Source organism: Leucoraja erinacea, unplaced genomic scaffold (genome assembly GCF_028641065.1).
Source record: "Leucoraja erinacea ecotype New England unplaced genomic scaffold, Leri_hhj_1 Leri_1267S, whole genome shotgun sequence".
NCBI lineage: Eukaryota > Metazoa > Chordata > Chondrichthyes > Rajiformes > Rajidae > Leucoraja > Leucoraja erinaceus.
In genome coordinates, this window is record NW_026575525.1 from 16,742 (window position 1) to 43,859 (window position 27,118).

Genomic DNA, 27,118 nt, shown 5'->3' on the forward strand with positions numbered 1-27,118 from the left:
GGAGAGAGGAGAGGGGGGGGGAGGAGAGAGGGTGGGGGGGGAGAGGAGGGTAGGGGGGAGAGGGGGGAGAGGAGGTGGGGGGGGAGAGAGGAGGGTAGGGGGGGGAGAGGAGGGTGGGGGGGGAGGAGAGAGGGTGGGGGGGGGAGGGGGGGGGAGGGGGGGGGGGAGAGGGGGGGGGGGGGAGGAGGGGCAGGGAGGGGGGGGGGAGGGAGGGGGGGGAGAGGAGGGAGGGGGGGAGGGAGGGAGGGGGGGAGAGGAGGGGAGGGGGGGGGAGAGGAGGGGAGGAGGGGGGGAGAGGGAGGGTAGGGGGGGGGTGAGGAGGGAGGGTAGGGGGAGGGAGGAGGAGGGTGGGGGGGGAGAGGAGGGTGGGGGGGAGGGAGGAGGGTGGGGGGGAGAGGAGGGTGGGGGGGGGGGAGAGTTGAGGAGGGTGGGGGGGGGGAGGAGGGTAGGGGGGGGAGGGAGGGTGGGGGGAGGGAGGGGGTGGGGGGGAGAGAGGAGGGTGGGGGGGGAGGAGAGGGGGGGGGGGGGGGAGGAGGGGGGGGGGGAGAGAGAGAGGGGGGGGGGGGGGGGAGAGAGGAGGGGGGGGGAGGAGCCTCGAGAGAGTCTCAGTCCTAAATGGCCGACCCCAGTTCAATAAATTGATAACCATCGGCACTAATAAGTTAATAATCACAGACCAAGGGATCAATAACAAGTTACTAACTGGGCAATAACCAGGGACAATAATAAGTTTAATTCTATAAATCACAGATGATACAACAGGACATGTCAATCAACCACGGGTCCCGCCCCCTGACGTCACCGCGTTCTTCCCGACCCCTCGTCACTTGGGGCAGCGCGCCTGCGATTGGAGCAACCGCCGACCAATGGTGGGGCTCGGGCCGCGGGGCGGGAGCTTTTGATTGGCCACAGCGAGCGGCGGCCTCCCATTGGCCCGCAGTCAGAGCCTCTGATTGGCCTCTGCGAGCGGCGGCCTCCCATTGGCCAGCAACCACAGCCTTTGATTGGTGCGTCATGAAGAGGCGTCTGATAGGCCCGGAGCGTTGGACGGACGGGCCCGCTCCTCCAATGGGAGGCGGAGAGAGGGAGAGAGGGCGGGTGGAGGGGGGGGACGTCACGTCCGGCGGGCAGTGACTGAGCGGCGATGGCGCTGGCGGACGTGTTGCGGAGCGGGAGCGGGAGCGGGAGCGGGCCCTGGAGCTCGGGGCTGTGGGGCCGCGGGGCCGGGGCAGAGGCTGGACCCTGGGCCGGGGCCGGCACCACGACCACGACCACGGGGCTGGGGCTGGGCCTGGGCCTGGGCCTACAGCTGCCGCCCGCCGCTGACCCACAGGGCGATGTCGGGGAACCGGGGACTCGCATCGAGCTGCTGCACGGGACAACAACACTGTGCCTGAAGGTGGGAAACCGCCGGGGGGGGGGGGGGGGTCATAGAAAACATAGAAACATAGAAATTAGGTGCAGGAGTAGAGGCCATTCGGCCCTTCGAGCATGCACCGCCATTCAATATGATCATGGCTGATCATCCAACTCAGTATCCTGTACCTGCCTTCTCTCCATACCCTCTGATCCCCTTAGCCACAAGGGCCACATCTAAACTCCCTCTTAAATATAGCCAATGAACTGGCCTCAACTACCCTCTGTGGCAGAAAGTTCCAGAGATTCACCACTCTCTGTGTGAAAAAAGTTCTTCTCATCTCGGTTTTAAAGGATTTCCCCCTTATCCTTAAGCTGTGACCCCTTGTCCTGGACTTCCCCAACATCGGGAGCAATCTTCCTGCATCTAGCCTGTCCAACCCCTCAAGAATTTTGTAAGTTTCTATAAGATCCCCTCTCAATCTTCTAAATTCTAGAGAGTATAAAACCAAGTCTATCCAGTCTTTCTTCATAAGACAGTCCTGACATCCCAGGAATCAGTCTGGTGAAACCTTCTCTGCACTCCCTCTATGGGAGTCAATAGAGGGGGAGCAGTTGGCCCAACAGGGGGAGGGGCACCCAGGGGGGGGTCACGTGGTCAGTAAGGGGGTCTCTTCCCCCAGTGGAGGGGTCCCTCTCTCCCCTCTCCCCCCTCTCCCCTCCCTCCCCCTCCCCCCCTCTCCCCCTCTCCTTCCTCTCCCCTCTCTCCTCCCCCTCCCCCCTCCTCTCCCTCCTCCCCCCCACCCCCCCTCCCTCTCTTCCCCCCTCCTTCCCTCCCCCCTGCTCTCCCTCTCTCCCCCCCCTCTTTCCCTCCCTCCCTCTCAATTTTCAATTTAAAAACTTTATTCGCATGATAAAAAAAAACATTGTTATATTGCCAAAGTATAAAACATGACATACATATTTAAAATGCATAAGTATAAATACAAGTATACAGTGCATGGATAGATATGTCCCTGTACATAAACTCGCAATAGGCCTATAGCCCTTTATTGATTGCTACACGTTCTTGCAGCTGTAAGCAGTACAACACAATAGCAAGTTTAACAATTCAATATTAATTTCTTAGTGTTAGTTAATGTCAATTAGTGTGTGCGTACATATGTGCATGTTGGTCATTCACCGTCTCTCAGGTTATGGCATGCTGTTACGTATTGTGCACCAAGATGTGCCGTATTTCCTTCGCCAAGGATTATTCTTAGTTTTGATGTATCATCTAGTTCTTTAAAATCAGGGGTTGCCACACTGAGTTTGTCAAAGTATGCTTTCCTTGTTTTGTCAAATTTTTTGCATTTTAGGAGGAAGTGCACCTCTGTTTCAACCTCATCTGTCAAACAGTGGCCGCATATTCTGTTTTCTCTTGGTTGCCAGAATCTCTTCTGTCTTCCTTTTTCAACTGCCAAATAGTGGTCACTTAACCTGTATTTGGTGAGGGTCTGTCTCTGCTTTATGTCTCTAACAGTTGAGAGATAGTCTGCCAATTTATAATCTCTTTTTAGGGCACGGTAACATTCTAATCTGCTTTGGCTTTTGGTTTCTTTATCCCAATGTTCCAAATACGTTTCTTTACATTGTTTGATAATTTGGTTCACTCTAACTGGTGATTGGGGGTCAGTATTGATCTGAGGCCGGTCAGGGTTTAACTGGATAGGGTTTAACTGAATAGCGGTAGTTAGTCTCAGTGCCAACTGACACAGGGAGCTCTTTTCTGGGTTCCCCTCTTGTGTTTGAAGGGCTTTAAACTGGAGGGTATCTGGGGGGCTAGATTTAAGGTGATTCCAAAAATGTAGTGCTCTTTTCTGGATATTTATTATCAGTGGGTATCTGCCTAATTCCGCCCTACATGCGTTTGTTGGTGTTTTCCTTTGGATACGGAGGATGTTCCGACAAAATTCCGCATGCAGGGCCTCCGTTGTATGTTTTTCCCATTTACTATAACTATGGTGACTGAGCGGACCCCATACTTCACTACCATAAAGCACAATAGGCTGGATTACACTGTCAAATATTTTAAACCAGATTTTAATTGGAATTTGGATGTTGTAGAATCTTCTTTTTACTGCATACAGAGCTCTTCGAGCTTTCTTTTTTAGTGCATTCACTGCCATATTGAAGTTCCCTGATGTTGAAACAGTTAGACCACGGTAGGTATAGCTCATAGTGTGTTTGATAACAATACCATTGAGAGTAAATTTGAATGAATCTTCCTGACATCTGCGTCTTTTCTGAAAAATCACGGTTGATTTTCTTTAGATTTACTGCCAGGGTCCAATTTTGGCAGTACTCATCAAGTAGGTCCAACTGTTGCTGCAGTCCCTGTTCTGTGGGGGACAGCAGAACCAAGTCATCCGCATAAAACAGGGATTTTACCTCTCCGTCCAGAAGACAGAGGCCCGGCGCTGTGCTCTGGTCCAACTTTACTGCCAAATCGTTGATATATACATTAAACAGTGTCGGGCTCAGATTACAGCCTTGCCGGACACCTCTTCTCTGGGATGCCTCTCTCTCCCCTTACCCCCCCCCCCCCCCCCAACAGTTCACCCATGGCGTGGTGGTAGCAGTGTACTAATCTCTCCCCTTCCCCGTGTCTCTCTCTCCCCCAAAGTTCATCCATGTCGTGAGTGTACTAATCTCTCCCCTTCCCCCTGTCTCTCTCTCTCCCCACAGTTCAACCACGGCGTGGTGGTAGCGGTGGACTCCCGGGCCACGGCGGGCTCCTACATCGCATCGCAGACGGTGCGGAAGGTGATCGAGATCAACCCCTACCTGCTGGGCACGATGGCGGGAGGCGCGGCGGACTGCAGCTTCTGGCAGCGTCTCCTGGCCCGCCAGTGCCGCGTCTACCAGCTACGCAACAAGCAGCGCATCTCGGTGGCTGCCGCCTCCAAGCTGCTCGCCAACATGGTGTACCAGTACAAGGGCATGGGGCTGTCTATGGGCACCATGATCTGTGGCTGGGACAAGAGAGGACCAGGTACAGGCACATGCGGGGCAGAGCGGGGAGGGGGGTTCAAGCAGGGCTGTGGAGGAGCAGCACCTCATATTGATTCTTCATAGAAGATTGAGTGAAGAATTATAGAAACTTACGGATTTCTTAAGGTGTTGGACAGCCTAGATGCAAGACGATTGTTCCCGTTGTTGGGGAAGTCCAGAACAAGGGGTCACAGTTTAAGGATAAGGGGAAAGTCTTTTTAGGAACGAGATGAGAAAAAAAAATCACATAGAGAAAAAAAAATTCACATAGAGAGTGGTGAATCTGGAATTCTCTGCCACAGAGGGTGGTTGAGGCCAGTTCATTGGCTATATTTAAGAGGGAGTTAGATGTGGCTAAAGGGATCCGGGGGTATGGAGAGAAGGCAGGTACAGGATACTGAGTTGGATGATCAGCCATGATCATATTGAATGGCAGTGCAGGCTCGAATGGCCTACTCCACCTATTTTCTATGTTTCTATATTTAGCTTGTTTAAGAAGAAACTGCAGATGCTGGAAAAATCGAAGGTAGACAAAAATGCTGGAGAAACTCAGCAGTTGGGGCAGCATCTATGGAGCGAAGGAGTAGGTGACGTCGAGTCCCTTCCTGGAAACTCAGCGGGTGAGGCAGCATCTATGGAGCCGGAAGGGTCTCGACCTGAAACGTCACCTACTCCTTCGCTCCATAGATGCTGCCCCAACTGCTGAGTTTCTCCAGCATTTTTGTCTACCTTCGATTTTTCCAGCATCTACAATTCTTTCTTAAACATGAATCATCAGTGTAGCTTTTAAACGCATGTCCTTAAAGTTTTGAGTCCAATGGTTGTAGACAATAGGTGCAGGAGTAGGCCATTCGGCCCTTCGAGCCAGCACCGCCATTCACTGTGATCAAGGCTGATCATCCCCAATCAGTACCCCGTTCTTTTTGTAGTCTCTTCCTCTCCAGGGCGTTCAAGTTGCCGAACCAAGCCACGATGCAACCGGTCAGCATGCTCTCTATTGTGCACCTGTAGAAGTTTGAGAGAGTCTTCCTTGACAAACCGACTCTCCGTAATCTTCTCGGGAAGTAGAGGCGCTGATGAGCTTTCTTGATAATTGCATCAGTGTTCTTGGACCAGGAAAGATTAGAGACCGGCAGGCGTGATGTTGTGGAAATTCCAGAGACTTGGCTGCAAGATGCAGGGAGTTGAATATTCTGGGTTATTCCTCATATCGGAATGACAGGAAGGTGGACAGAGGGAGTGGGGGAGCTCTGTTGGTTAGGAATGAAATCCAGTCCTTAGTGAGGGGTTGACATAGGATCAGATGTCACATTATATGGGTAAAAAGCTGAGACATTATATGGGTAAAAAGACTCCCTAGTGGGAGTTATCTACAGGCCCCCAAACAGTAGCCTGGATATAGGGTGCAAGTTTCATCAGGAGAGCACATTGGCATGTAGTAAAGGTAACGCCACGGTTGTTATGGGAGATTTCAATATGCAGGCAGACTGGGAAATTCAGGTTGGTACTGGACCCCAAGAAAGGGAGTTTGTAGAGTGCCTCCGAGATGGATTCTTAGAGCAGCTTGTATTGGAGCCTACCAGGGAGAAGGCAATTCTGGATTTAGTGTTGTGTAATGAACCAGATTTGATAAAGGAACTTGAGGTTAAGGAGCCATTAGGAGGCAGTGACCATAATATGATTTAATCTGCAATTTGAGAGGGAGCTAGTGATTTTGGATGTGTTGGTTTTGCAGCTGAGCAAAGGGGACGACAGAGGCATGAGGGAGGAGCTGGCCAAAGTTGACCGCAAAGGGACCCTAGCAGGGATGACAATGGAACAGCAATGGCAGGAATTTCTGGGAAGGGGTCGGCCATTTAGAACGGAGACGAGGAAAAACTTTTTCTCACAGAGTTGTGAGTCTGTGGAATTCTCTGCGTCAGAGGGTGGTGGAGGCCGGTTCTCTGGATACTTTCAAGAGAGAGCAAGATAGGGCTCTTAAAGATAGCGGAGTCAGGGGGGGATATGGGGAGAAGGCAGGAACGGGGTACTGATTGTGGATGATCAGCCATGATCACATTGAATGGCGGTGCTGGCTCGAAGGGCCGAATGGCCTCTACTCCTGCACCTGTTATCTATTATCTCTCCCCCAGACCTGTTGTACTAGGTCAGTGGGGGACCCTCCTCTGCCCCCCCTCTCTCACCTTCTCTCTCCCTCTCCCTGCAGGTCTGTACTATGTGGACAATGAGGGGAACCGTGTGTCGGGAGACGTGTTCTCGGTGGGCTCGGGGTCGGTCTATGCGTACGGCGTGCTGGACCGGGTCTACAAGCCCGACCTGGAGCCGGCGGCGGCCTACGACCTTGCCCGCCGCGCCATCTACCACGCCACGTACCGCGACGCCTACTCCGGCGGGACCGTCACCCTGTACCACGTGCGGGAGAGCGGCTGGGAGCGCATCAGTGCCGACGACGTGTCTGACCTCCACGTCAAGTTCCAGCGGGAGGGCAGGGAGGGCTGTGAGTGAGGGGGGGGGGGACCGGGGGACAGGGGGAGAGGATGGAGGGGGACAGAGAGGGGGTGGGGCGAGGAGGGGGGGGACTGGGTGAGGACGGGCTACGGGGGGGATATCCATTGGAGTGGTGGGGGCGGGGGTTGTTCTGTTTATTAGGGGGGTTGTCTGACTCCGTCGCCTGGGCTATATGGGGGGGGTGGGGGGGGGGGTTGTTTATTGTGGGGGGGGGGGTTGTTGACTCTGCGTCATTCACGGGGGGGGGGGGGGGTGAAGTGTCCACACTGCCTCTCCCCGTGGTTCTGTCGACTGTTTGGAGCTGAAATAAAACACTTGTTGCACCCCCTGGTCCCCTGGCTGGCTGTCTCACAGTGGGGGTGGGGGTGGGGGTGGGCCTAAGGCCACGTGTGGGCATTGCTGTTCCAGGCGGTGGTGTAACCACTCACAATACTGTGTGTACAAGTATGTCCAAGCACTGAGTCTGATGGGTCCACACACATATCCTGACCTGACCTGACCAACTGAGTTACTCCAGCACTCTGTGTCTTTCCTTGACACAGAGGCATCTGCAGTTCCTTCCTACACACCTGAGTGTCAGGATGTAGCTTCATCAAACTTGGTAGACAACACAATAAATACTTTATTAGCCAAGTATGTTTTGGTACACACCAATAAAAAGCAACATAACACACAAAACACATTTTAACATCCACCACAGTGACTCCTCCACATTCCTCACTGTGACGGAAGGTGAAAGAAAGTTCAATCTCATCTCCTGCCTGAGGTCGGGGGCCTCGAGCTCTGCTGACGGGACGATCTTGACTCCCGTAACCAGCGGCATTTGGGCCCTCCGCGTCGAGGCGATCAGCTCCTGCATCGGGGGGGGGGGATGTCAGCTCCCCCACACCGGTGATCGGACCCCGTGTCTGGGCCGGTCGAACCTCTGCATCGTCGGAGCTTCCCGACTCGGCCTCTCCCGAGACTGCGAGCTCTCATAGAAACATAGACAATAGGTGCAGGAGTAGAGGCCATTCGGCCCTCCGAGCCTGCACCGCCATTCAATATGATCATGGCTGATCATCCAACTCAGTATCCCGTACCTGCCTTCTCTCCATACCCCCTGATCCCTTTAGCCACAAGGGCCACATCTAACTCCCTCTTAAATATAGCCAATGGACTGTGGCCTCAACTACCCTCTGTGGCAGAGAGTTCCACAGATTCACCACTCTCTGTGTGAAAAAAGTTTTCCTCATTTCGGTTTTAAAGGATTTCCCCCTTATCCTTAAGCTGTGACCCCTTGTCCTGGACATCTCCAACATCGGGAACAATCTTCCTGCATCTAGCCTGTCCAACCCCTTACGAATTTTGTAAGTTTCTATAAGATCATCTTCAATCTTTAAATTCTAGAGAGTATTCCTATCCAGTCTTTCTCCTTAAGCTGTGACCCCCTTGTCCTGGACTTCCCGCAACATCGGGCAACAATGTCTTTCCTGCATCTAGACCTGTACGCAATACTCAAGGTTAAGAAGAAGTAAGTTTCTATAAGATCCCCCTCAATCTCCTAAATTCTAGCAGAGTATAAACCAAGTCTATCCAGTCTTTCTTCATAAGACAGTCCTGACATCGCAGGAATCAGTCTGGTGAACCTTCTCTGCACTTCCTCTATGGAAATAATGTCCTTCCTCAGATTTGGAGACCAAAACTACGCAATACTCCAGGTGTGGTCTCACCAAGACGGTAAAGTCCGCAGGCCGCGGGCGGTTGGATCCCAGGCAAGGGATCGGTTCCGATATTAAGTCCACGCCCCGCGGTGGGGCTCGAAGTCAGTCCGTGGAGGCCCCCAGCTCCATCGATGTTCGACTGCAGAGCGACCGGGGATACAACCAGGGAAACAATAGCATCTCCGGCAAGGTAAGAGACTGAAAAAATGTTCCCCCCCCTCTCTCCCCCCACATAAAACAAACATGACGGCATTTACACAAACACTAACAATTAAAAAAAGGTGAAAGAACAGACAGACTGTTGGCGAGGCTGCCAATCGTGCGGCGCCCCCTAGTGGTACACACATGAGCAGTTGGGGGGCAGACACGGGGGCTGTGCGGCTGCCTTGGGGGGGGGGGGGGGTGGGGGTGATCTCTAAAGAGCCAGCATGACGCGGTCAAAGGGGGTGGCAGGAGTGGAATGGGAAGAGCCCTTCGAGTTCGCCTGATTTCTGGTGGGATCCATGTTGTAGTTGGTGAAAATGACGTTATAGAGTCACACAGCACTGAAACAGGCCCTTCGGCCCAACTTGCCCACACCGACCTACATGCCCCATCTACACTAGTCCCACCTGCCTGCGTTTGGTCCATATCCCTCTAAATCTGTCCTATCCATGTACCTGTCCAAAACGTTGGGATAGTCCCAGCCTCAACTACCTCCTCTGGCAGCTCGTTCCATACACCCTCTGTGTGAAAAAGTTACCCCTCTGGCTCCTATTAAATCTTTCCCCCTTCACCTTAACCTATGTCCTCTGGTTTTTGATTTCTCTACGTAGGTTCACCAGGTTAATTCCCGGGATTGTATTTGTTGGAATATAGAAGGATGAGAGGGCATAATAGACGACAGGTGCAGGAGTAGGCCATTCGGCCCATCAAACCAGTGCTGCCATTCACTGCTCGTGGCTGATCATCTGCAAATTTGCTAATGTAACCCCCAATCCACTCATCTAAATCATTAGATTTATGCACACAGCATTGGGGGTTCAGTATTGATGTGGATAGAGAACTGGCTGGCAAACAGGAAGCAAAGAGTAGGAGTAAACGGGTCCTTTTCACAATGGCGGGCAGTGATAGTGGGGTTTCCGCAAGGCTCAGTGCTTGGGACCCTGGAGCTATTTACAATATATATTAATGATCTGGATGAGGGAATTGAAGGCAATATCTCTGAGTTTGTGGATGACACTAACATGGGGAGCAGTGTTAGCTTGACACAGATGCTAGGAGACTCAAGGTGACTTGGAGTAGTCTGGGTGAGTGTTGTCAAATGGTTGGCAGATGCAACATAATGTGGATACTGTGTTTAGGTTAGTATGTTTTGGTGGCAAAAACAGGAAAGTAGAATATTGTCTCCTGGTGGTACGATTAGGAAAAGGGGGGAGATGCAACGAGCTGGGTGTCATGGTACACCAGTCATTGAAAGTAGGCCTGCAGGTGCAGCATTCAGTGAAGAAAAGCGAATGGTATGTTAGAATTCATAGCAAAGGATTTGAAAGCTCTAAGGCGCGGGCTGGCAGGGGTACAGGGTCCGGGTGACCACAAACTGGATATTATGACGGGACAATTCTGTGATCTCCCAATCTGAGGTCGGACATTCATTGGCCTCTTTAGCGAGTGCAGCGAAGGTTCAGCAAACTGATTCAAGGGGTCAAGGACGAGGTCATTATGACGATGGGCCTGATCGACTTCAGCCGTGATCTCTGCTGGTAGAAGGATCCGAGGGGCTTCCTCCATACACCTAATCTTCTACAAAATGTGCTTACTAAAGATCCAGTTAGATTATAAGAGCCTCACAAAATGTGCAGAGAGTTGGAAGATTACCCATGATCATACTAAAAAAATTATCTTCTCGAAGGGCAATCCTAGCCTCCTTTCATGTCCAATGTAATCCTCCCTATCTTGCCCACTATCCCGGACCTGTAAGTGTCATTGGCCAAGCCTGTCCATCCCCTCAAGAAACAAGTAAGTCCCACATACTAACCCTCTCAATCTTTAAATTCCTGAGAGTCATCAAAAATTACTATCCAGCTCTTGGACTAAGGTAGTCCTGGGATCCCACCAATCAGTCTGGTGAAACCTCTCTGCACTCCCTCTATGGCATGCAAACTCCGTAGGATTTTCTCCAGTATCCTTAACCTGTGACGCAATGCTGTCCTGGTGTGCTCTGTAAACCAAGACCCTGGGAAACATCCAATTCTACCTGCAGACCTGTCCCAAATCCTTTTGAATCAATGCTTAAATCGACCATGCTGCAAGTCTTCTATCTTATCCTGCAAAACATGATCTCTTCCTACACCCTCTGAACACCAATTCTATCCATCTCGTATCATAGAAACAGTCGGCCACCGCATCCTAAAATGGGAATCGCTTCCTAAATCTTTCCCCAAATGGATAACTTCACCTTAAAAACCATGTCCTTCCTCAATTTGTAGACCAAAAGGCCATCTCGTTCCCGTATCCAGGTTCAAATCCGACCACAATCTTTCTCAGGCCGCGGGCTGTTGGGATCCCAGGCAAGGGATCGGTTTCCGAACAATTCCAGCCCCGGCCGTTGGGGTCTGGAAGTCAATTTCCAGTGGATAGCCCCGCCATCCATGCTATCTAATGCAGAGCGACCGGGGAACTAACCAAGTAAACAATCTTGGAACTCTGGCAAGGTAAGGGGAGACTGAAAAAATGTCCCCCTTCTTTAAAACAAACATGACTGCTACACAAAGACACTAATCAATGAGAAAAAATGTGAATAAACAGACAGATAGGCGAATCTGCCAATCGTGCCAAGTCCCCAGGTAAAGACAAATCCTTCGTACACCTGAAAGCTGCATTGGTGGGGGGGGGTGGGAAAACCCTCTGGGTGTGGGTATTGCAAGGCGGCGTTCAAGGGGTGAGTCAGAGCAAGCGGTTGATTTTTGTGGCCCGCTGCTGATGGCATACGGAATGTAAAAAAAAAAAAAACCACCACGAGTCACCGACATCTATCTAGTTCCCACTAAAAATCATATCCCTCTTCGCTCTCCGATCTTCCCCGTGTTGAATACCCCATCCTCTACCATCCTCGCCTATATAACCCAACATCAAATTAATACCGGGATAAAATTGCTGGTGTTTGTAAATGTTTGGCAGATGCATATAATGTAAAACTAAATGTGAGGTTATCCATTTTGGTGGCAAAAACGGAAAAGCAGACTATTATCTCAATGGTGGCCGATTAGGAAAAGGGGAGATGCAGCGAGACCTGGGTGTCATGGTACACCAGTCATTGAAAGTAGGCATGCAGGTGCAGCATGCAGTGAAGAAAGCGAATGGTATGTTAGCTTTCAATAGCAAAAGGATTTGAGTATAGGAGCAGGGAGGTTCTACTGCAGTTGTACAGGGTCTTGGTGAGACCACACCTGGAGTATTGCGTACAATTTTGGTCTCCCAATCTGAGGAAAGACATTCTTGCCATAGAGGGAGTGCAGAGAAGGTTCACCAGACTGATTCCTGGGATGTCAGGACTGTCTTATGAAAAAGACTGGATAGACTTGGTTTGTACTCTCTAGAATTTAGAAGATTGAGAGGGGATCTTATAGAAACTTACAAAATTCTTAAGGGATTGGACAGGCTAGATGCAGGAAGATTGCTCCCGATGTTGGGGAAGTCCAGGACAAGGGGTCACAGTTTAAGGATAAGGGGGAAATCCTTTAAAACCGAGATGAGAAAAACTTTTTTCACACAGAGAGTGGTGAATCTCTGGAACTCTCTGCCACAGAGGGTAGTCGAGGCCAGTTCATTGGCTATATTTAAGAGGGAGTTAGATGTGGCCCTTGTGGCTAAAGGGATCAGAGGGTATGGAGAGAAGGCAGGTACGGGATACTGAGTTGGATGATCAGCCATGATCATATTGAATGGCGGTGCAGGCTCGAAGGGCCGAATGGCCTACTCCTGCACCTAATTTCTCTGTTTCTATTAATGTATGTTGTAAATAGCTGCGGTCCCAGCGCCGAGTTTTTCAACACTTCGCTCGCCACTGCCTGCCATTAATCCCTACTCTTTGTTTCTTGTTTGCCAACCAATTTTCTATCCATGTCTGAAGAAGGATCTTGACCTGAAACGTCACCTATTCCTTCACTCCATAGATGCTGCCTCACCCGCTGAGATTCTCCAGCATTTTAATCTACCTCTCTATCCATGTCAGCACTCTACCTCGAAAACAAATGGCCTTATTTTGCCCACTAATCTCCTATGTGGGACCTTATCAAATGCTTTCTCAAAGTCCAGGTACACTACATCCACTGGCTCTCCCTTGTCCATTTTCCTAGTTACATTCCTCACATGATTTTATACATCTCTACAACAGGGGTTCTCAAACTTTTACCCCAGACAACTTCAATAGCCCATAACAATGTCCTTTCACTTATTGATGAACGACTAATGATGAGCAGATACCGGCCGGTATACCAGAACCAAACACAGTCTGCAAATGGGAACAAATATGTACAAATCTACAATCAACAAATATAACCCCAGTGTCGGCGAGATTTAGCCCCTGGGGGTCAATTTACCCCAGGTTGGGAACCCTTGCCCTATGAGATCACCCCTCATCCTCCTGCACTCCAAGGAGGTGCAGTGGTAGAGTCACTGCCTCACGGCGCCAGAGACCCGGGTTCCATCCTGACCACGGGCGCTGTCTGCGCGGAGTTTGCACGTTTTCCCCTCGTGAGCTGCGTGGGTTTTCTCCGGGCGCTCCGGATTCCTCCCACACTCCAAAGACGTATGTGCGGGTTTGTAGGTTAATTGGCTTCAGGTGTAATTGCAGTTAGTGTGTGGGGTAGTCGCTGGTCAGCATGGAGTGGTTGGGCCGAAGGGCCAGTGACACTGGTCTAGCCCCTGCAGTTCCAGCAGCGCCCACTGGGGGGGGAGGGGGGCAGCATGGAGTGGTTGGGCCGAAGGGCCTGCGCCACTGGTCTAGCCCCTGCAGTTCCAGCAGCGCCCACTGGGGGGGGTCAGCATGGAGTGGGTGGGCTGAAGGGCCAGTGCCACTGGTCTAGCCCCTGCAGTTCCAGCAGCGCCCACTGGGGGGGGTCAGCATGGAGTGTTTGGGCCGAAGGGCCAGTGACACTGGTCTAGCCCCTGCAGTCCCCACTAGGGGCGGGTCCGCGGCTGAATGATTGACGGGCGGGCGGGCGAGGGGGCGGGCGCAGCGCTGCCATCCCCGCCGTCCATTGGCTGTGCAGCGGCGGCGGCGCGGACCAATCGGGGGCCTCCCCGGGGGCGGGACCCGCGGCGCTCGTCCAATGGGAGGCGGGGGCCGCTGTGTACACGCGGGGCCGGCCAATGGGGAGGCGCCGAGGCCGGTGACGGGCGGGAGCGGCGGCCAATGGGGGGGAGGTGCAGGGGCGGGGTCGCCGTGTACACGCGGGGCCGGCCAATGAGGAGGGAGGGAGGGAGCTCGGTGTACACGGGCCCGGAGCGCGGGTGAGGCGGGTACACGGGGGTGAGGCGGGTACACGGGGGGCCCGGGGGATCAGGCGGGTACACGGGGGATCAGGCGGGTACACGGGGGTGAGGCGGGTACACGGGCCCGGGGGATCAGGCGGGTACACGGGGGTGAGGCGGGTACACGGGGCTGGGGATCAGGCGGGTACACGGGGCTGGGGCGATGCACAAGGCCCGGGGGGGGGGGGGAGACACGACGATGACGACGCCCCCCCCCCCGCCGCCGCCTCCTCCTTCTAGAAGCTTCGGGACCAAAGATCGCCCGGGAGGGAGTGGGGGGGGGGAGGGCAGGCACGGCCGTTGACGTCGCCGCGTGATCGGTGACGTCAACGCGGTGTCGTCGGGGAGGGGGTCGACGGTGCGGTGACGTCAGTGGCGTGGTGACGTCAGAGGGGCGGAGACGTCAGAGGGGCGGTGACGTCAGTGGTGTAGTGACGTCAGGGGGCAGGGGTTCACATTGTGGCAGAATCAGGCCATTCGGCCCATCATGTCTACTCTGCCATTCTATCATGGCTGATCGTTCTTGTAAAACTCCTCACAATATTCCCAATGCAGCCTGACCAGCGCCTTATACTCTTATATTGGTTTATACTCTCTAGAATTTAGGAGATTGAGAGGGGATCTTATAGAAACTTACAAAATTCTTAAGGGGTTGGACAGGCTAGATGCAGGAAGATTGTTCCCGATGTTGGGGAAGTCCAGGACAAGGGGTCACAGTTTAAGGATAAGGGTGAAATCCTTTAAAACCGAGATGAGGAAAATATTTTTCACACAGAGAGTGGTGAATCTCTGGAACTCTCTGCCACAAAGGTAGTCGAGGCCAGTTCATTGGCTATATTTAAGAGGGAGTTAGATGTGGCCCTTGTGGCTAAAGGGATCAGAGGGTATGGAGAGAAGGCAGGTACGGGATACTGAGTTGGATGATCAGCCATGATCATATTGAATGGCGGTGCAGGCTCGAGGGGCCGAATGGCCTACTCCTGCACCTAATTTCTATGTCTATGTTTCTATGTTATAGAGCCTCAGCCTCACATCCCTGTTGTTGTATACAAGCCCTCGTGAAATAAATGCTAGCATTGAACATGGGAGGTCAGAGGGCAACATAAGGTCAATGGGGAGGGGGGGCAATGTTGGGGATGAATCCAGGGTTGGGAGGATCTGGGGAGGGGTAGCGTGGTGGATGCGCAGGGCACAGAGGGGGCAGGGATGGGAGGGGTGGCGGATGCAGAGTGCACGGACTAACGCTCCCCTCTCTTCGTCTCCCGCAGGTAGTTCCTGACGCTTGGTCTGCGATGTCTCCCGGCGGGCGGTCCGGGGCAAAGTGAGGGCCGGGGGGTCCGGACACTGCATGCTCTCACCCCGGTGACCCTGCACCCCCTCCCCCCCTCCACTCTCTCTCTCTCTCTCTCCCTCTCTCTGTGCAGCAGGGAGGGGATGTCCTTTAGCGCCACCATCCTGTTCACTCCGCCGGGCGGGGGAGGGGGAGGGGGGGGGTGGGGGGCGAGGGTGGGGGAGGGGGCGGGGGTGGCCCCCGTGGCCGTGAGCGGGCAGGGGGTGTCGGTGGAGGGGGCCGAGCCCCTGCTGCATCTCATCTACCAGCGGCTGCAGACGGTGGGGGCCACGGCTCAGGAGGCGCTGGAGGTGGCCCGGGGCAACCAGCGGCTGCTGCGGGGGCTGGAGAGGCAAGTCCAGCAGTTGGCCGGGCTACCCCTCCCCCCCCGCCCACCCCTCTCCCCCCCCGGCACACGGCGCCCCTCCCCACCCCGGCCCCTCTCCCCGCACCCCACCCCCCCCATACACAAAGCCCACCAGCCCCCAGCCCCAAACACAGCCGGCGGCCAAGACAGAGGTACGTGGAGAACGGTGGGACTGTGGGGATGGGGAGGGGGGCTGCAGGGAGGGTCTGTTGGGGGGGGGGGGGCTGCAGGGAGGGTCTGTGGGGGTGGGGGGCTACAGGGAGGGTTGTTGGGGGGGGGGGGGGGCTGCAGGGGGGGGTCTGTTGGGGGGGGGGAGGGGGCTGCAGGGAGGGTCTGTGGGGGGGGGGGGGGCTCAAGAGGGTCTGTGGGGAGGGGGGGTGAGCACAAAAAAGTTTTAAAATTGTACAAGGCATTGGTGAGGCCAATTCTGGAGTATGGTGTACAATTTTGGGAAAGATGTCAAATTATTGGAAAGATGTCAACAAAATAGAGAGAGTACAGAGGAGATTTACTAGAATGTTGTCTGGGTTTCAACAACTAAGTTACAGAGAAAGGTTGAACAAGTTAGGGCTTTATTCTTTGGAGCGCAGAAGGTTAAGGGGGGACTTGATAGAGGTCTTTAAAATGATGAGAGGGATAGACAGAGTTGACATGGATAAGCTTTTCCCACTGAGAGTCGGGAAGATTCAAACAAGAGGACATGATTTGAGAATTTAAGGGACAGAAGTTTAGGGCTAACATGAGGGGGACCTTCTTTACTCAGAGAGTGGTAGTGGTGTGGAATGAGCTTCCAGTGGAAGTGGTGGAGGCAGGTTCGATTTTATCATTTAAAAATAAATTGGATAGTTATATGGAAGGGAAAGGAATGGAGGGTTATGGTCTGAGTGCAGGTAGATGGGAACTAGGTGAGAGTAAGTTGCCTGTTTCCGTGCTGTAATTGTTATATGGTTATACAAGGAGAGGGGTGGGGGGTGGCTGCCTGGTGTGGTTAAGGAGCCGTGGGGAGGAAGGGAGGCTGTCATTTGATAAATGATAAGGGTGACAATGCACAAGTCACTTTTATTTCTATAGCACATTTAAAAAACAACTCTCGTTGACCAAAGTGCTTTACATTGGTGGAGGTACTAACGTTATACAACATTGGTCCATAGATTAAGTACATCCATAAATACATACATATAGCCCTCCCTCAGAGGACGTCAAGAAAGGCTTGTGAGTAGAGATGAGTTTTAAGTCTCGACTTAAAGGAGTCGATGGAGGTGGCAGTTCTGATGGGGAGAGGGGTGCTGTTCCACAGTCTAGGGGCTTCAACCGCAAAGGTGTGGTCGCCCCTGAGTTCATGCCTAGACCACAAATAGACAATAGGTGCAGGAGGAGGCCCTTCAGCCCACTGAGCCAGTACCGCACCGGCTGTGGTAATAACTGAAGCCTTACACCAAGAAAAAGACCCAAAGACTTTATTAACGACACAGCATCTGTGGAAATCTCTGCCACAAAAAGTAGTTGAGGCCTGTTCATTGGCCATATTTAAGAAGGAGTTAGATGTGGCTTAAGGGATCAGGGGGTATGGAGAGAAGGCAAGTTTATTTGTCACATATACATACGAGATGTGCAGTGAAATGAAAGTGGCAATGCTCGCGGATTTTTTGTGCAAAAGACAAACAACAAAACAACCAAACAAATTATAATCATATTGAATGATGGTGCTGGCTCGAAGGGCCGAATGGCCTACTCCTGCACCTATTGTCTCACGCGTGTTCAGCCGGTGCCCTGACGTGCTCGCGTGTTCCCGACAGGTGTGTGAGGGGCGGGAGTCCGTCCCGTCGCCAGAGGGGGGTGGAGTCTCTGCCCTGGGGGAGGGGGATATCACCGGCTCCAGCCTCCTGCTGATGGATCAGCTGTTTGGGGGCAGCCTCGACGGGACCCTCCCTCTGGCCGGCCCCCCCCGCCCCACCCCCCTCATTGCTGGGACCCTGCGCCTGCCTCCACCCCCTCCCCTATCATTCCTGAGGCCCCTGGGCCGGGGTAACGGGGCGAGGAGCATCCGCAGGAAGAGGGACGTCGTGCTGTCCGTGAGTGTGGGGGGGGGGGGGGAAGATGGGCGGGGGGGGGGGGAGAGGGGGGGGGCAGGCGTTCGTGGGGGCGGGAGAAGAGGGAAAGGGTAGAGGGGAGACGATGGGAGCGGGAGGGGGGGTGGTTGAGAGGGGAGCAGAGAGCAGGGATGGGGGGGAGATCAGAGGTGAAGTGGGAGGGAGCAGGGAGATGGAGGGGAGGGAGGGGGGGGCGGAGGGAGGGAGATCAGAAGACAGAGGAATGAAAAAGAGATGGGAGTGAGGGGAAGGGTACGGGGGGAAGAGAGGTGGTGGCGGTGGTGAGAGGAGCAATGAAGGAGGGTGGAGGGGGAGGGGAGGGTGGGGTCACTAGTGCGGGCCCCAGCAACACTCACCCCTCCCTCTCTCTCCGTCTCCCACAGAAAATGGTTCACAACATCCACAATCACGTCTCCAACGACAGGAGGTTCAACGGGGCAGAGAGGTACGTACACGCGTGTGTCCGTGTTCACGTGTGTGTCCGTGACGGAGGGGTACGTACACGCGTGTGTCCGTGTTCACTAGTGTGTTCGTGACAGGGGGTGCGTACACACGTGTGTCCATGACAGAGGGGTGCGTACACGCGTGTGTCCGTGACACAGCGGTACACACACGTGTGGGTCCGTGACAGAGAGGAGGGAGGAGAGGAGTGAGAGAGGCAGAGGCAGAGGGGAGATGGGAAAGAGGGGGGAAGTGAGAGGGTGGGAGGGATGGGGTGATGAGGGTGTGTAGAGAGGTGGGTCGGGGGGGTTGGGGGGGCTGTGGACGGGGGGGGGGGCACTGGACGGGGGGGCGGTGGTTGGGGGGAGAGGATTCTACCCCTGACATGTCTTCGTCTCTCCCCGAGGCAGCATCAAGTCAGCCTGGAACATGGGAGTGGTGCGGTTCCTGTTGGATGGGCTGAAGGGCCAGCTCGCCGACTGTCCCCCGCTCTACACCGACAAGGAGCTGAAAGGTAGGCCCGGTGTTTCGGGACCAGTTTGATCCTGTGTTTCAATAGACAACAGGTGCAGGAGGAGGCCATTCGGCCCCTTCGAGCCAGCACCGCCATTCAATGTGATCACGGCTGATCATCCACAATCAGTACCCCGTTCCTGCCTTCTCCCCATATCCCCTGACTCCGCTATCTTTAAGAGCCCTATCTAACTCTCTCTTGAAAGCATCCAGAGAACCGGCCTCCACCGCCCTCTGAAGCAGAGAATTCCACAGACTCACAACTCTCTGTGAGAAAAAGTGTTTCCTCATCTCCATTCTAAATGGCCGACCCCTTATTCTTAAATTGTGGCCCCTGGTTCTGGACTCCCCCAACATCGGGAACATGTTTCCTGCCTCTAGCGTGTCCAAACCCTTAATAATCTTATATGTTTCAATGAGATCTCCTCTCATCCTTCTAAACTCCAGAGTGTACAAGCCCAGCCGTCCATTCTCTCAGCATATGACAGAGAAGGCAAACGCAATGCTAGCATTTATTTCAAGGCTTGTATACAAGCGCAGGGATGTAATGCTGAGGTACAAAGGGCAGCTACTAGCATGGACAGCAGGTTGGCTGGTGGGCTGCCAGTGACCAGTGGAGATCTGCAGGGGTCGGTGTTGGGGCCGCTACTCTTCACGTTGTATATTCATGATTTGGACGAGGGAATTGAAAATAGGTGGAGGGGCAGGTAGTGTAGAGAACACAGGGAGTCTGCAGAAGGACTTGGACAGGTTGGGAGAGTGGGCAGAGAAGTGGCAGATGGAGTATAGTGTAGCAAAGTGTGGGGTCGTGCATTGTGGTCGTAGGGATAAAGGCGTGGACTGGGGTCCAGAGGAGGTTGAGCAGCCGTGCTCATATTGAATGGCGGTGCTGGCTCGAAGGGCCGAATGGCCTACTCCTGCACCTATTGTCTATGTTTCAAAATGGGGAGAGAATGCAGAAATCGGAGGTGCAAAGGGACTTGGGAGCTGGTGCAGGATTCCCAAACAGTTAATCTGCAGTCGAATCTGTAGTAAAGAAAGTAAACTCAATGCTGGCATTTATTTCATGAGAGTTTGTATACAACAACAGGGATGTGAGGCTGAGGCTCTATAAGGCGCTGGTCAGGCTGCATTGGGAATATTGTGAGGAGTTTTGGGCCCCGTATCTGAGGAAGGATGTGCCGGCTCTGGAGAGAGAGGGTCCAGAGGAGATTTACAAGAACGATCCCAGGAATGAGTGGGTTAACCTATGATGAGCGTTTGTCGGCACTGGGCCTGTACTCGCTGGAGTTTAGAAGGATGAGGGGGGGTCATTGAAACGTACAGAATAGTGGGCGGCCTGGATAGAGTGGATGTGGAGAGGATGTTCCCACTAGTGGGAGAGTCTAGGACCAGAGGGCACAGCCTCAGAATTAAAGGACGTTCCTTTAGGAAGGAGATGAGGAGGAATTTCTTTAGCCAGAGGGTGGTGAATCTGTGGGATTCGTTGCCACAGACGGCGGTGGAGGCCACAAGTCAGTGGATATATTTAAGGCAGAGATAGATAGATTGTTGATCAGTGCGGGTGTCAGGGGTTATGGGGAGAAGGCAGGAGAATGGGGCTAGGAGGGAGAGATAGATCACCCGTGGTTGAATGGTGGAGGAGACTTGATGGGCCGAATGGCCTGATTCTACTCCTATCACTTATGACCCTATTACCTTATGAATTGAGTTTGTAGTCGGGTGAATGTTGTTCTGTTGAGTTGTTTAGTTTGAGTTGCGTTGAGGTGAGGTGAGTGGAGTTGTCAAGTGGAGGCGTCAGGTGGAGTTGTGTAGGTATGAACTACAGATGTTGGTCTCAACAAAAAGCTGCAGTAACACGAGCAGCATCTCTGGACACAAGGAATGGGTGACGTTTTGGGTCGAGACCCTTCTTCAGACTCTAGTAGTCGGAGTCTAAAGAAGGGTCCTGACCCGAAACGTCACCCATTCCTGCTCTTGCCGGGATGATGTGTCGAGTCAAGTTGAGTCTTGTAGTTCAGTTGAGTTGTTGTCAGTCGAGTATCGAGTTGGGTCAAGTCCCGTTGAGGAGTGGAGTCGAGGAGTCAAGTTGTTGAGTCGAGTTGTTGAGAAGTGGAGTGTTGAGGAGTTGAGTTGTTGTGTGTGGAGTGTTGAGGAGTGGAGTGTTGAGGAGTTGAGTTGTTGTGTGTGGAGTGTTGAGGAGTGGAGTGTTGAGGAGTGGAGTGTTGATGAGTGGAGTCGAGGAGTGTTGAGGAGTGGAGTGTTGAGGAGTGGAGTGTTGAGTGGAGTGTTGATGAGTGGAGTCGAGGAGTGTTGAGGAGTGGAGTGTTGAGGAGTGGAGTGTTGAGTGAGTGGAGTGTTGAGGAGTGGTGTTGAGGAGTGGAGTGTTGAGGAGTGGAGTGTTGAGGAGTGGAGTTGAGGAGTGGTGTTGAGGAGTGGAGTGAGGAGTGGAGTGTTGAGGAGTGGAGTGTTGAGGAGTGGCGTGTTGAGGAGTGGAGTGTTGAGGAGTGGAGAGTTGAGGAGTGGAGAGTTGAGGAGTGGAGTGTTGAGGAGTGGAGTGTTGAGGAGTGGCGTGTTGAGGAGTGGCGTGTTGAGGAGTGGAGTTGAGGAGTGTTGAGGAGTGGAGTGTTGAGGAGTGGAGTTGTTGAGGAGTGGAGTGTGGAGTGTTGAGGAGTGGAGTGTTGATGAGTCGAGTTGAGGAGTGAAGTGTTGAGGAGTGGAGTGTTGAGTGGAGTGTTGAGGAGTGGAGTGTTGAGGAGTGGAGTGTTGAGGAGTGGAGTGTTGAGGAGTGGAGTTGTTGAGGAGTGGAGTGTTGAGTTGATAAGTTTGAGGTTGAGTTGGGCAGTTGAGTTATTGAGTTGAGTGGAATTGGGAGAGACAGCACGGCATCAGGCCCTTTGGCCCATCAAATGACTATCCCATCTTCTCGTCCACTCCCTGCACACTCGGGGCAATTTACAGTTGAGTTGTTGAGTTTGGGTTTGAAGATCTTGAGGTGCAATTGTTGAGTGAAGTCCAGTTATTGAGTTGAGGAATTGTAGACACAGCAGGGAATCAGGATCTTAGGTCCAGCACGATTCTCCCACTGCCCCACCCACACCCCTTGCCCACCCTCACCCACTCCCCACACCCACCCCCTTGCCCACCCACTCCCCACCCTCACACCCCCAACCCCCCCACCCACTCCCCCACCCCCCACCCCACACCCCTTGCCCACCCTCACCCACTCCCCCCACCCCACCCCCACACCCCTTGCCCACCCTCACCCCTCACTCACAGCCCCCCAACCCCCCCCCCCCCCCCCCACCCCACCCCGCACAATGCACTGAGGCCCCCGTCACCCCACAGACCAGCAGGTATTTGGGACGTGGTGTGGGTGGGTGGGGGGGACGCGGGGGGGGGGGGGGGGTTGTCTGTCCGGTGACTGATCCGTCCCGTCCCCCCCCCCTAGGGGCGTGTGTGGCGTACTTCCTGACCAAGAGGCGCGAGTACCGCAACGCCATGAACCCCCACCGCAGCCTGCGGGAACGTGAGGACAAGAAGCTGCGCAGCCGGCGATATACCGGGTACACACGGGGGAGGGGGGTGTGTGTGGGGGGGGGGGGTGGGGGGGAGTGGGGGGACTGTGTGTGTGGGGGATGTGTGTGTGTGTGTGGGGGGGGGAGTGTGTGTGTGGGGGGGGGGGGGGGAGTGAGTGTGTGGGGGGGGGAACTGGTTGTTGCCAGGTACTGTCTGGGAAAAGGCAACGAGGCTGTGGGGGGGGCAATGTTGGGGGAGGGGGTGTGTGTGGGGGGGGGCAATGTTGGGGGGGGGGGGGGCAATGTGTTTGAGACCGACTTCCCTGTGTACTCATCTTCTCTTTCCTTTTCTCCCTCCCCCCTCTCTATCTCCCCCCTCCCCCTCCCCCCCCTCCCTCTCATCCCCTCCCTCTCCCCTCCCCTCCCCCCCCCTCCCCCCTTCCCCCCCCCTCCCTCTCCCCCCCCCAGTTATTTGCGGCCCGCTCGGCCCTGGCCCGGCTGTTGGATGCGGAGGATCGCCGTGTGTGGGAGGGGGCGAGTGAGGAGCTGATGTCAGACGAGGAGGACAGCGCGCTGGAGCCGGGCGTGTGGGTCGCCCGTAGCCCGTCCTTCCGTCCCCCCGCCCTCACCCGCCTGTGCCGCCGGCTGGACACCAGCTCACGCCCACGGGCAGCGGCCGAACCGCGTGCAGGGACCCCCGTCCGAGAGGCTGCCCACCCTGCCCGAACCCCAGCCCCTTCCCCCCGCCCGGGACCTTCCTCGCACCCCCACCCTACGTGGAGGTCAAGGTGGAGGGCGACTGAAGCCGGGGGGGGGGGGGGGGGCGGGTGGTCAGGAAGGGAGGGGGGAGGGGCGGGGGGGGGGGGGGGGGGGGTTAGAGAACTGAAAATAAACTGATTTTGCAACCTCTAACAGCTGTCCTTGTGCAATACTCACACACGGGATCATCCACCTCCCTCACTCCCTCTCTTCTCCCTCTCCCACACTCTCTTCTCCCCATGGAACCCCCCCCACACAGTCGCACACTCCCCACCCTTGGCCTCCCCCACACACACACAGATACACACACTCACACGCACACAGATACACACGCGCACACACAGATACACACACACACACAGATACACACACCCACACACGCTCCATTCTCCACGCAGACAAACACGAGGCCGTTAGACAGAACAAGTTTACTCCAAGATACCAGAATGTACAGTGACCCCGGGGGGGGGGGGGGGGGGGGGGGGGGGGGGAGAGGGGGAGACGGGGGAGAGGGGAGGGAGAGAGGGGGTAGAGTCCAGCTTCAGGTGGTCTGTGCCGTGAGACTTGGGGCGGGCAGTGATCGGCAGCAGCGGGAGGTTGTCGGTGTCTCCGGGCTGCTCCATGTATCCGGGCTGCTCCGTGTATCCCGGCTGCTCCGTGTATCCCGGCTGCTCCGTGTATCCCGGCTGCTCCGTGTATCCCGGCTGCTCCGTGTATCCCAGCTGCTCCGTGTCGGCGGCGGCGGCGGCTCCGGGCGGCTCCTCCGGGTGGAGACCGGGTTTGCTGGGGGTGGGGGCCTCGGTGGAGGAGGGGGGCAGCTCAGCCTCGGTCTCTGGGCCGGCTCCGGTGGCCTCCCCCCGCGCCGGTCTCAGCAGCGCCCAGAGTCGGGAGCGGCGGATGCGGCGAGACAGGCGGCGCAGGGTCCGGTGGCGGCGGTGGCGGCGACGCTGGGGGCTCTGTCTCAGCAACTGCAACACGGCACGGAGATTACCCAGCATGGACACCTGCCGGGGGGGAGAGAGAGAGAGACGGTGAGTGAGGGAGGGAGGGAGAGGGGGAGAGGGTCAGTGAGGGAGAGGGGGAGAGGGGAGAGAGAGTGAGGGGAGTGAGGGAGGGGGGGAGGGGGGAGGGGGAGGGGGTAGAGGGGAGGGAGGGAGAGAGAGACGGTGAGTGAGGGAGAGAATGAAAGGGGGCGAGAGAGAGGGAGGGAGACAGAGAGAGAGAGTGAGTCAGGGTGGGTATAACCAGGATAATCCACAAACATCATGGATCACGGAGACATGGCTCCAGGGTGACCAAGGCTGGGAGCTGAACATCCAAGGATATTCAATATTCAGGAGGGATAGACAGAAAGGAAAAGGAGGTGGGGTAGCGTTACTGATTAGAGAGGAAATTAACGCCATAGAAAGAAAGGACATTAGCTTGGAGGATGTGGAATAGATATGGGTAGAGCTGCAAAACATTAAGGGGCAGAAAACGCTGGTGGGTGTTGTGTACAGGCCACCTAACAGTAGTAGTGAAGTTGGAGATGGCATCAAACAGGAAATTAGAAATGCATGCAACAAAAGCAAAACAGTTATAATGGGTGACTTCAATCTACATATAGATTGGGTGAATCAAATTGGCAGGGGTGCTGAGGAAGAGGATTTCTTGGAATGTATGCGGGATAGTTTTCTAAACCAACATGTAGAGGAACCAATGAGAGAGCAGGCTATTCTAGACTGGGTATTGAGTAATGAGGAAGGGTTAGGTAGCAATCTTGTTGTACGTGCCCCCTTGGGCAAGAGTGACCATAATATGGTTGAGTTCTTCATTAGGATGGAGAGTGACATTGTTAATTCAGAAACAATGGTTCTGAACTTAAAGAAAGGTAACTTTGAGGGTATGAGACGTGAATTGGCCAAGATAGACTGGCGATTAATTCTAAAAGGGTTGACGGTGGATATGCAATGGAAGACATTTAAAGGCTGCATGGATGAACTACAACAATTGTTCATCCTAGTTTGGCAAAATAATAAATCAGGGAAGGTAGTGCATCCATGGATAACAGTGGAAATCAGGGATAGTATCAAAACAAAAGATGAAGTGTACAAATTAGCCAGAAAATGTAGCATACCGGAGGACTGGGAGAAATTCAGAGACCAGCAGAGGAGGACAAAGGGCTTAATTAGGAAAGGGAAAATAGATTATGAAAAAAAACTGGCAGGGAACATAAAAACTGACTGCAAAGGTTTTTATAGATATGTGAAGAGAAAAAGATTAGTTAAAACAAATGTAGGTCCCTTGCAGTCAGAAACAGGTGAGTTGATCATAGGGAACAAGGACATGGCAGACCAATTGAATAACTACTTTGGTTTTGTCTTCACTAAGGAAGACATAAATAATCTGCCGGAAATAGCAGGGGACCGGGGGTCAAATGAGATGGAGAAACTGAGTGAAATCCAGGTTAGTCGGGAAGTGGTGTTGGGTAAATTGAATGGATTAAAGGCCGATAAATCCCCAGGGCCAGATAGGCTGCATCCCAGAGCACTTAAGGAAGTAGCTCCAGAAATAGTGGATGCATTAGTGATAATCTTTCAAAACTCTTTAGATTCTGGAGTAGTTCCTGAAGATTGGCGGGTAGCAAACGTAACCCCACTTTTTAAGAAGGGAGGGGGAGAGAGAAAATGGGGAATTACAGACCAGTTAGTCTAACATCGGTAGTGGGGAAACTGCTAGAGTCAGTTATTAAAGATGGGATAGCAGCACATTTGGAAAGTGGTGAAATCATTGGACAAAGTCAGCATGGATTTACGAAAGGTAAATCATGTCTGACGAATCTTATAGAATTTATCGAGGATGTAACTAGTAGAGTGGATAGGGGAGAACCAGTGGATGTGTTGTATCTGGACTTCCAGAAGGCTTTCGACAAGGTCCCACATAAGAGATTAGTATACAAACTTAAAGCACACGGCATTGGGGGTTCAGTATTGATGTGGATAGAGAACTGTCTGGCAAACAGGAAGCAAAGAGTAGGAGTAAACGGGTCCTTTTCACAATGGCAGGCAGTGACTAGTGGGGTACCGCAAGGCTCAGTGCTGGGACCCCAGCTACTTACATTTACTATATATAAATGATTTGGATGAGGGAATTGAAGGCAACATCTCCAAGTTTGCGGATGACACAAAGCTGGGGGGCAGTGTTAGCTGTGAGGAGGATGCTAGGAGACTGCAAGGTGACTTGGATAGGCTGGGTGAGTGGGCAAATGCATGGCAGATGCAGTATAATGTGGCTAAATGTGAGGTTATTCACTTTGGTGGCAAAAATAGGAAAGTAGATTATTATCTGAATGGTGGCCGATTAGGAAAAGAGGAGATGCAACGAGACCTGGGTGTCATGGTACACCAGTCATTAAAAGTAGGCATGCAGGTGCAGCAGGCAGTAAAGAAAGCGAATGTTATGTTAGCTTTCATTGCAAAAGGATTTGAGTATAGGAGCAGGGAGGTTCTACTGCAATTGTACAGGGTCGTGGTGAGACCACACCTGGAGTATATCGTACAGTTTTTGTCTCCAAATCTGAGGAAGGACGTTCTTGCCATAGAGGGAGTGCAGAGAATGTATCCCCATACTGAGTCTGGGCAGGCATGGCAGGACATTCATTAGAAAGAAAAGACTGGATATACTTGTTATACTCTCTAAGATTTAGAAAGAGATTGAGGGGGGGGATATTATAGAAACTTACAAAATTCTTAAGGGGTGGAAGGATAGAGCAGGAAGATGTTCCGATGTTGGGAAGTCCAGGACAAGGGGGGGTCACGTTTAAGGATTACAGGGGAACCCCATCTTTTAGGACGAGATGATGAAAAACATTTTTCACAAAGCGAGTGGTGACTCTCTGGACACGCTCTGCCCCAGCGGGTAGTGAGGGGCAGTTCATGGCTATAATTTCCGGAGTGGGAGGGGGCCCGGGGGGGGAATGAGGGAGCAGGGGGGCAGGGAGCAGAAGG

General features: G+C 53.8%; 3 protein-coding genes across 3 annotated transcripts; 2 read left to right on the top strand and 1 right to left on the bottom strand.

Moving 5' to 3' along the window:
• The first annotated feature begins 1,158 nt into the window (after window positions 1-1,158).
• LOC129715586 (proteasome subunit beta type-5-like) lies at window positions 1,159-6,894 on the top strand. Its single transcript, XM_055665459.1, has 3 exons — window positions 1,159-1,399; window positions 4,084-4,390; window positions 6,596-6,894. The coding sequence occupies exons 2-3, from the start codon at window positions 4,195-4,197 to the stop codon at window positions 6,892-6,894; spliced, it is 495 nt and encodes a 164-aa protein (XP_055521434.1). The 5' UTR covers window positions 1,159-1,399; window positions 4,084-4,194.
• A 7,112-nt stretch (window positions 6,895-14,006) lies between these two features.
• On the top strand, window positions 14,007-23,589 carry LOC129715587 (uncharacterized protein C14orf93 homolog). Its single transcript, XM_055665461.1, is given in 10 exon segments — window positions 14,007-14,093; window positions 15,383-15,828; window positions 15,830-15,963; window positions 17,608-17,883; window positions 18,285-18,346; window positions 18,753-18,856; window positions 22,307-22,417; window positions 22,840-23,036; window positions 23,038-23,196; window positions 23,578-23,589. Coding segments are annotated over 9 exon segments (1,335 nt in total). The 5' UTR covers window positions 14,007-14,093; window positions 15,383-15,548.
• A 61-nt stretch (window positions 23,590-23,650) lies between these two features.
• Window positions 23,651-24,132, bottom strand: LOC129715585 (P30 adhesin-like; the record flags this gene model as incomplete). Its single annotated transcript, XM_055665458.1, has 1 exon — window positions 23,651-24,132. A coding segment is annotated over exon 1 (480 nt), but the record flags the coding sequence as incomplete, so codon positions are not given.
• Window positions 24,133-27,118: the final 2,986 nt, after the last annotated feature.

Excerpts from the sequence above, each read along its gene's own strand:
- LOC129715586 (XM_055665459.1), top strand. The coding sequence starts at position 4,195 with ATGGCGGGAGGCGCGGCGGACTGCAGCTTCTGGCAGCGTCTCCTGGCC. Across the intron at positions 4,391-6,595 it reads CTGGGACAAGAGAGGACCAG|GTCTGTACTATGTGGACAAT; the intron begins GTACAGGCACAT and ends CTCTCCCTGCAG.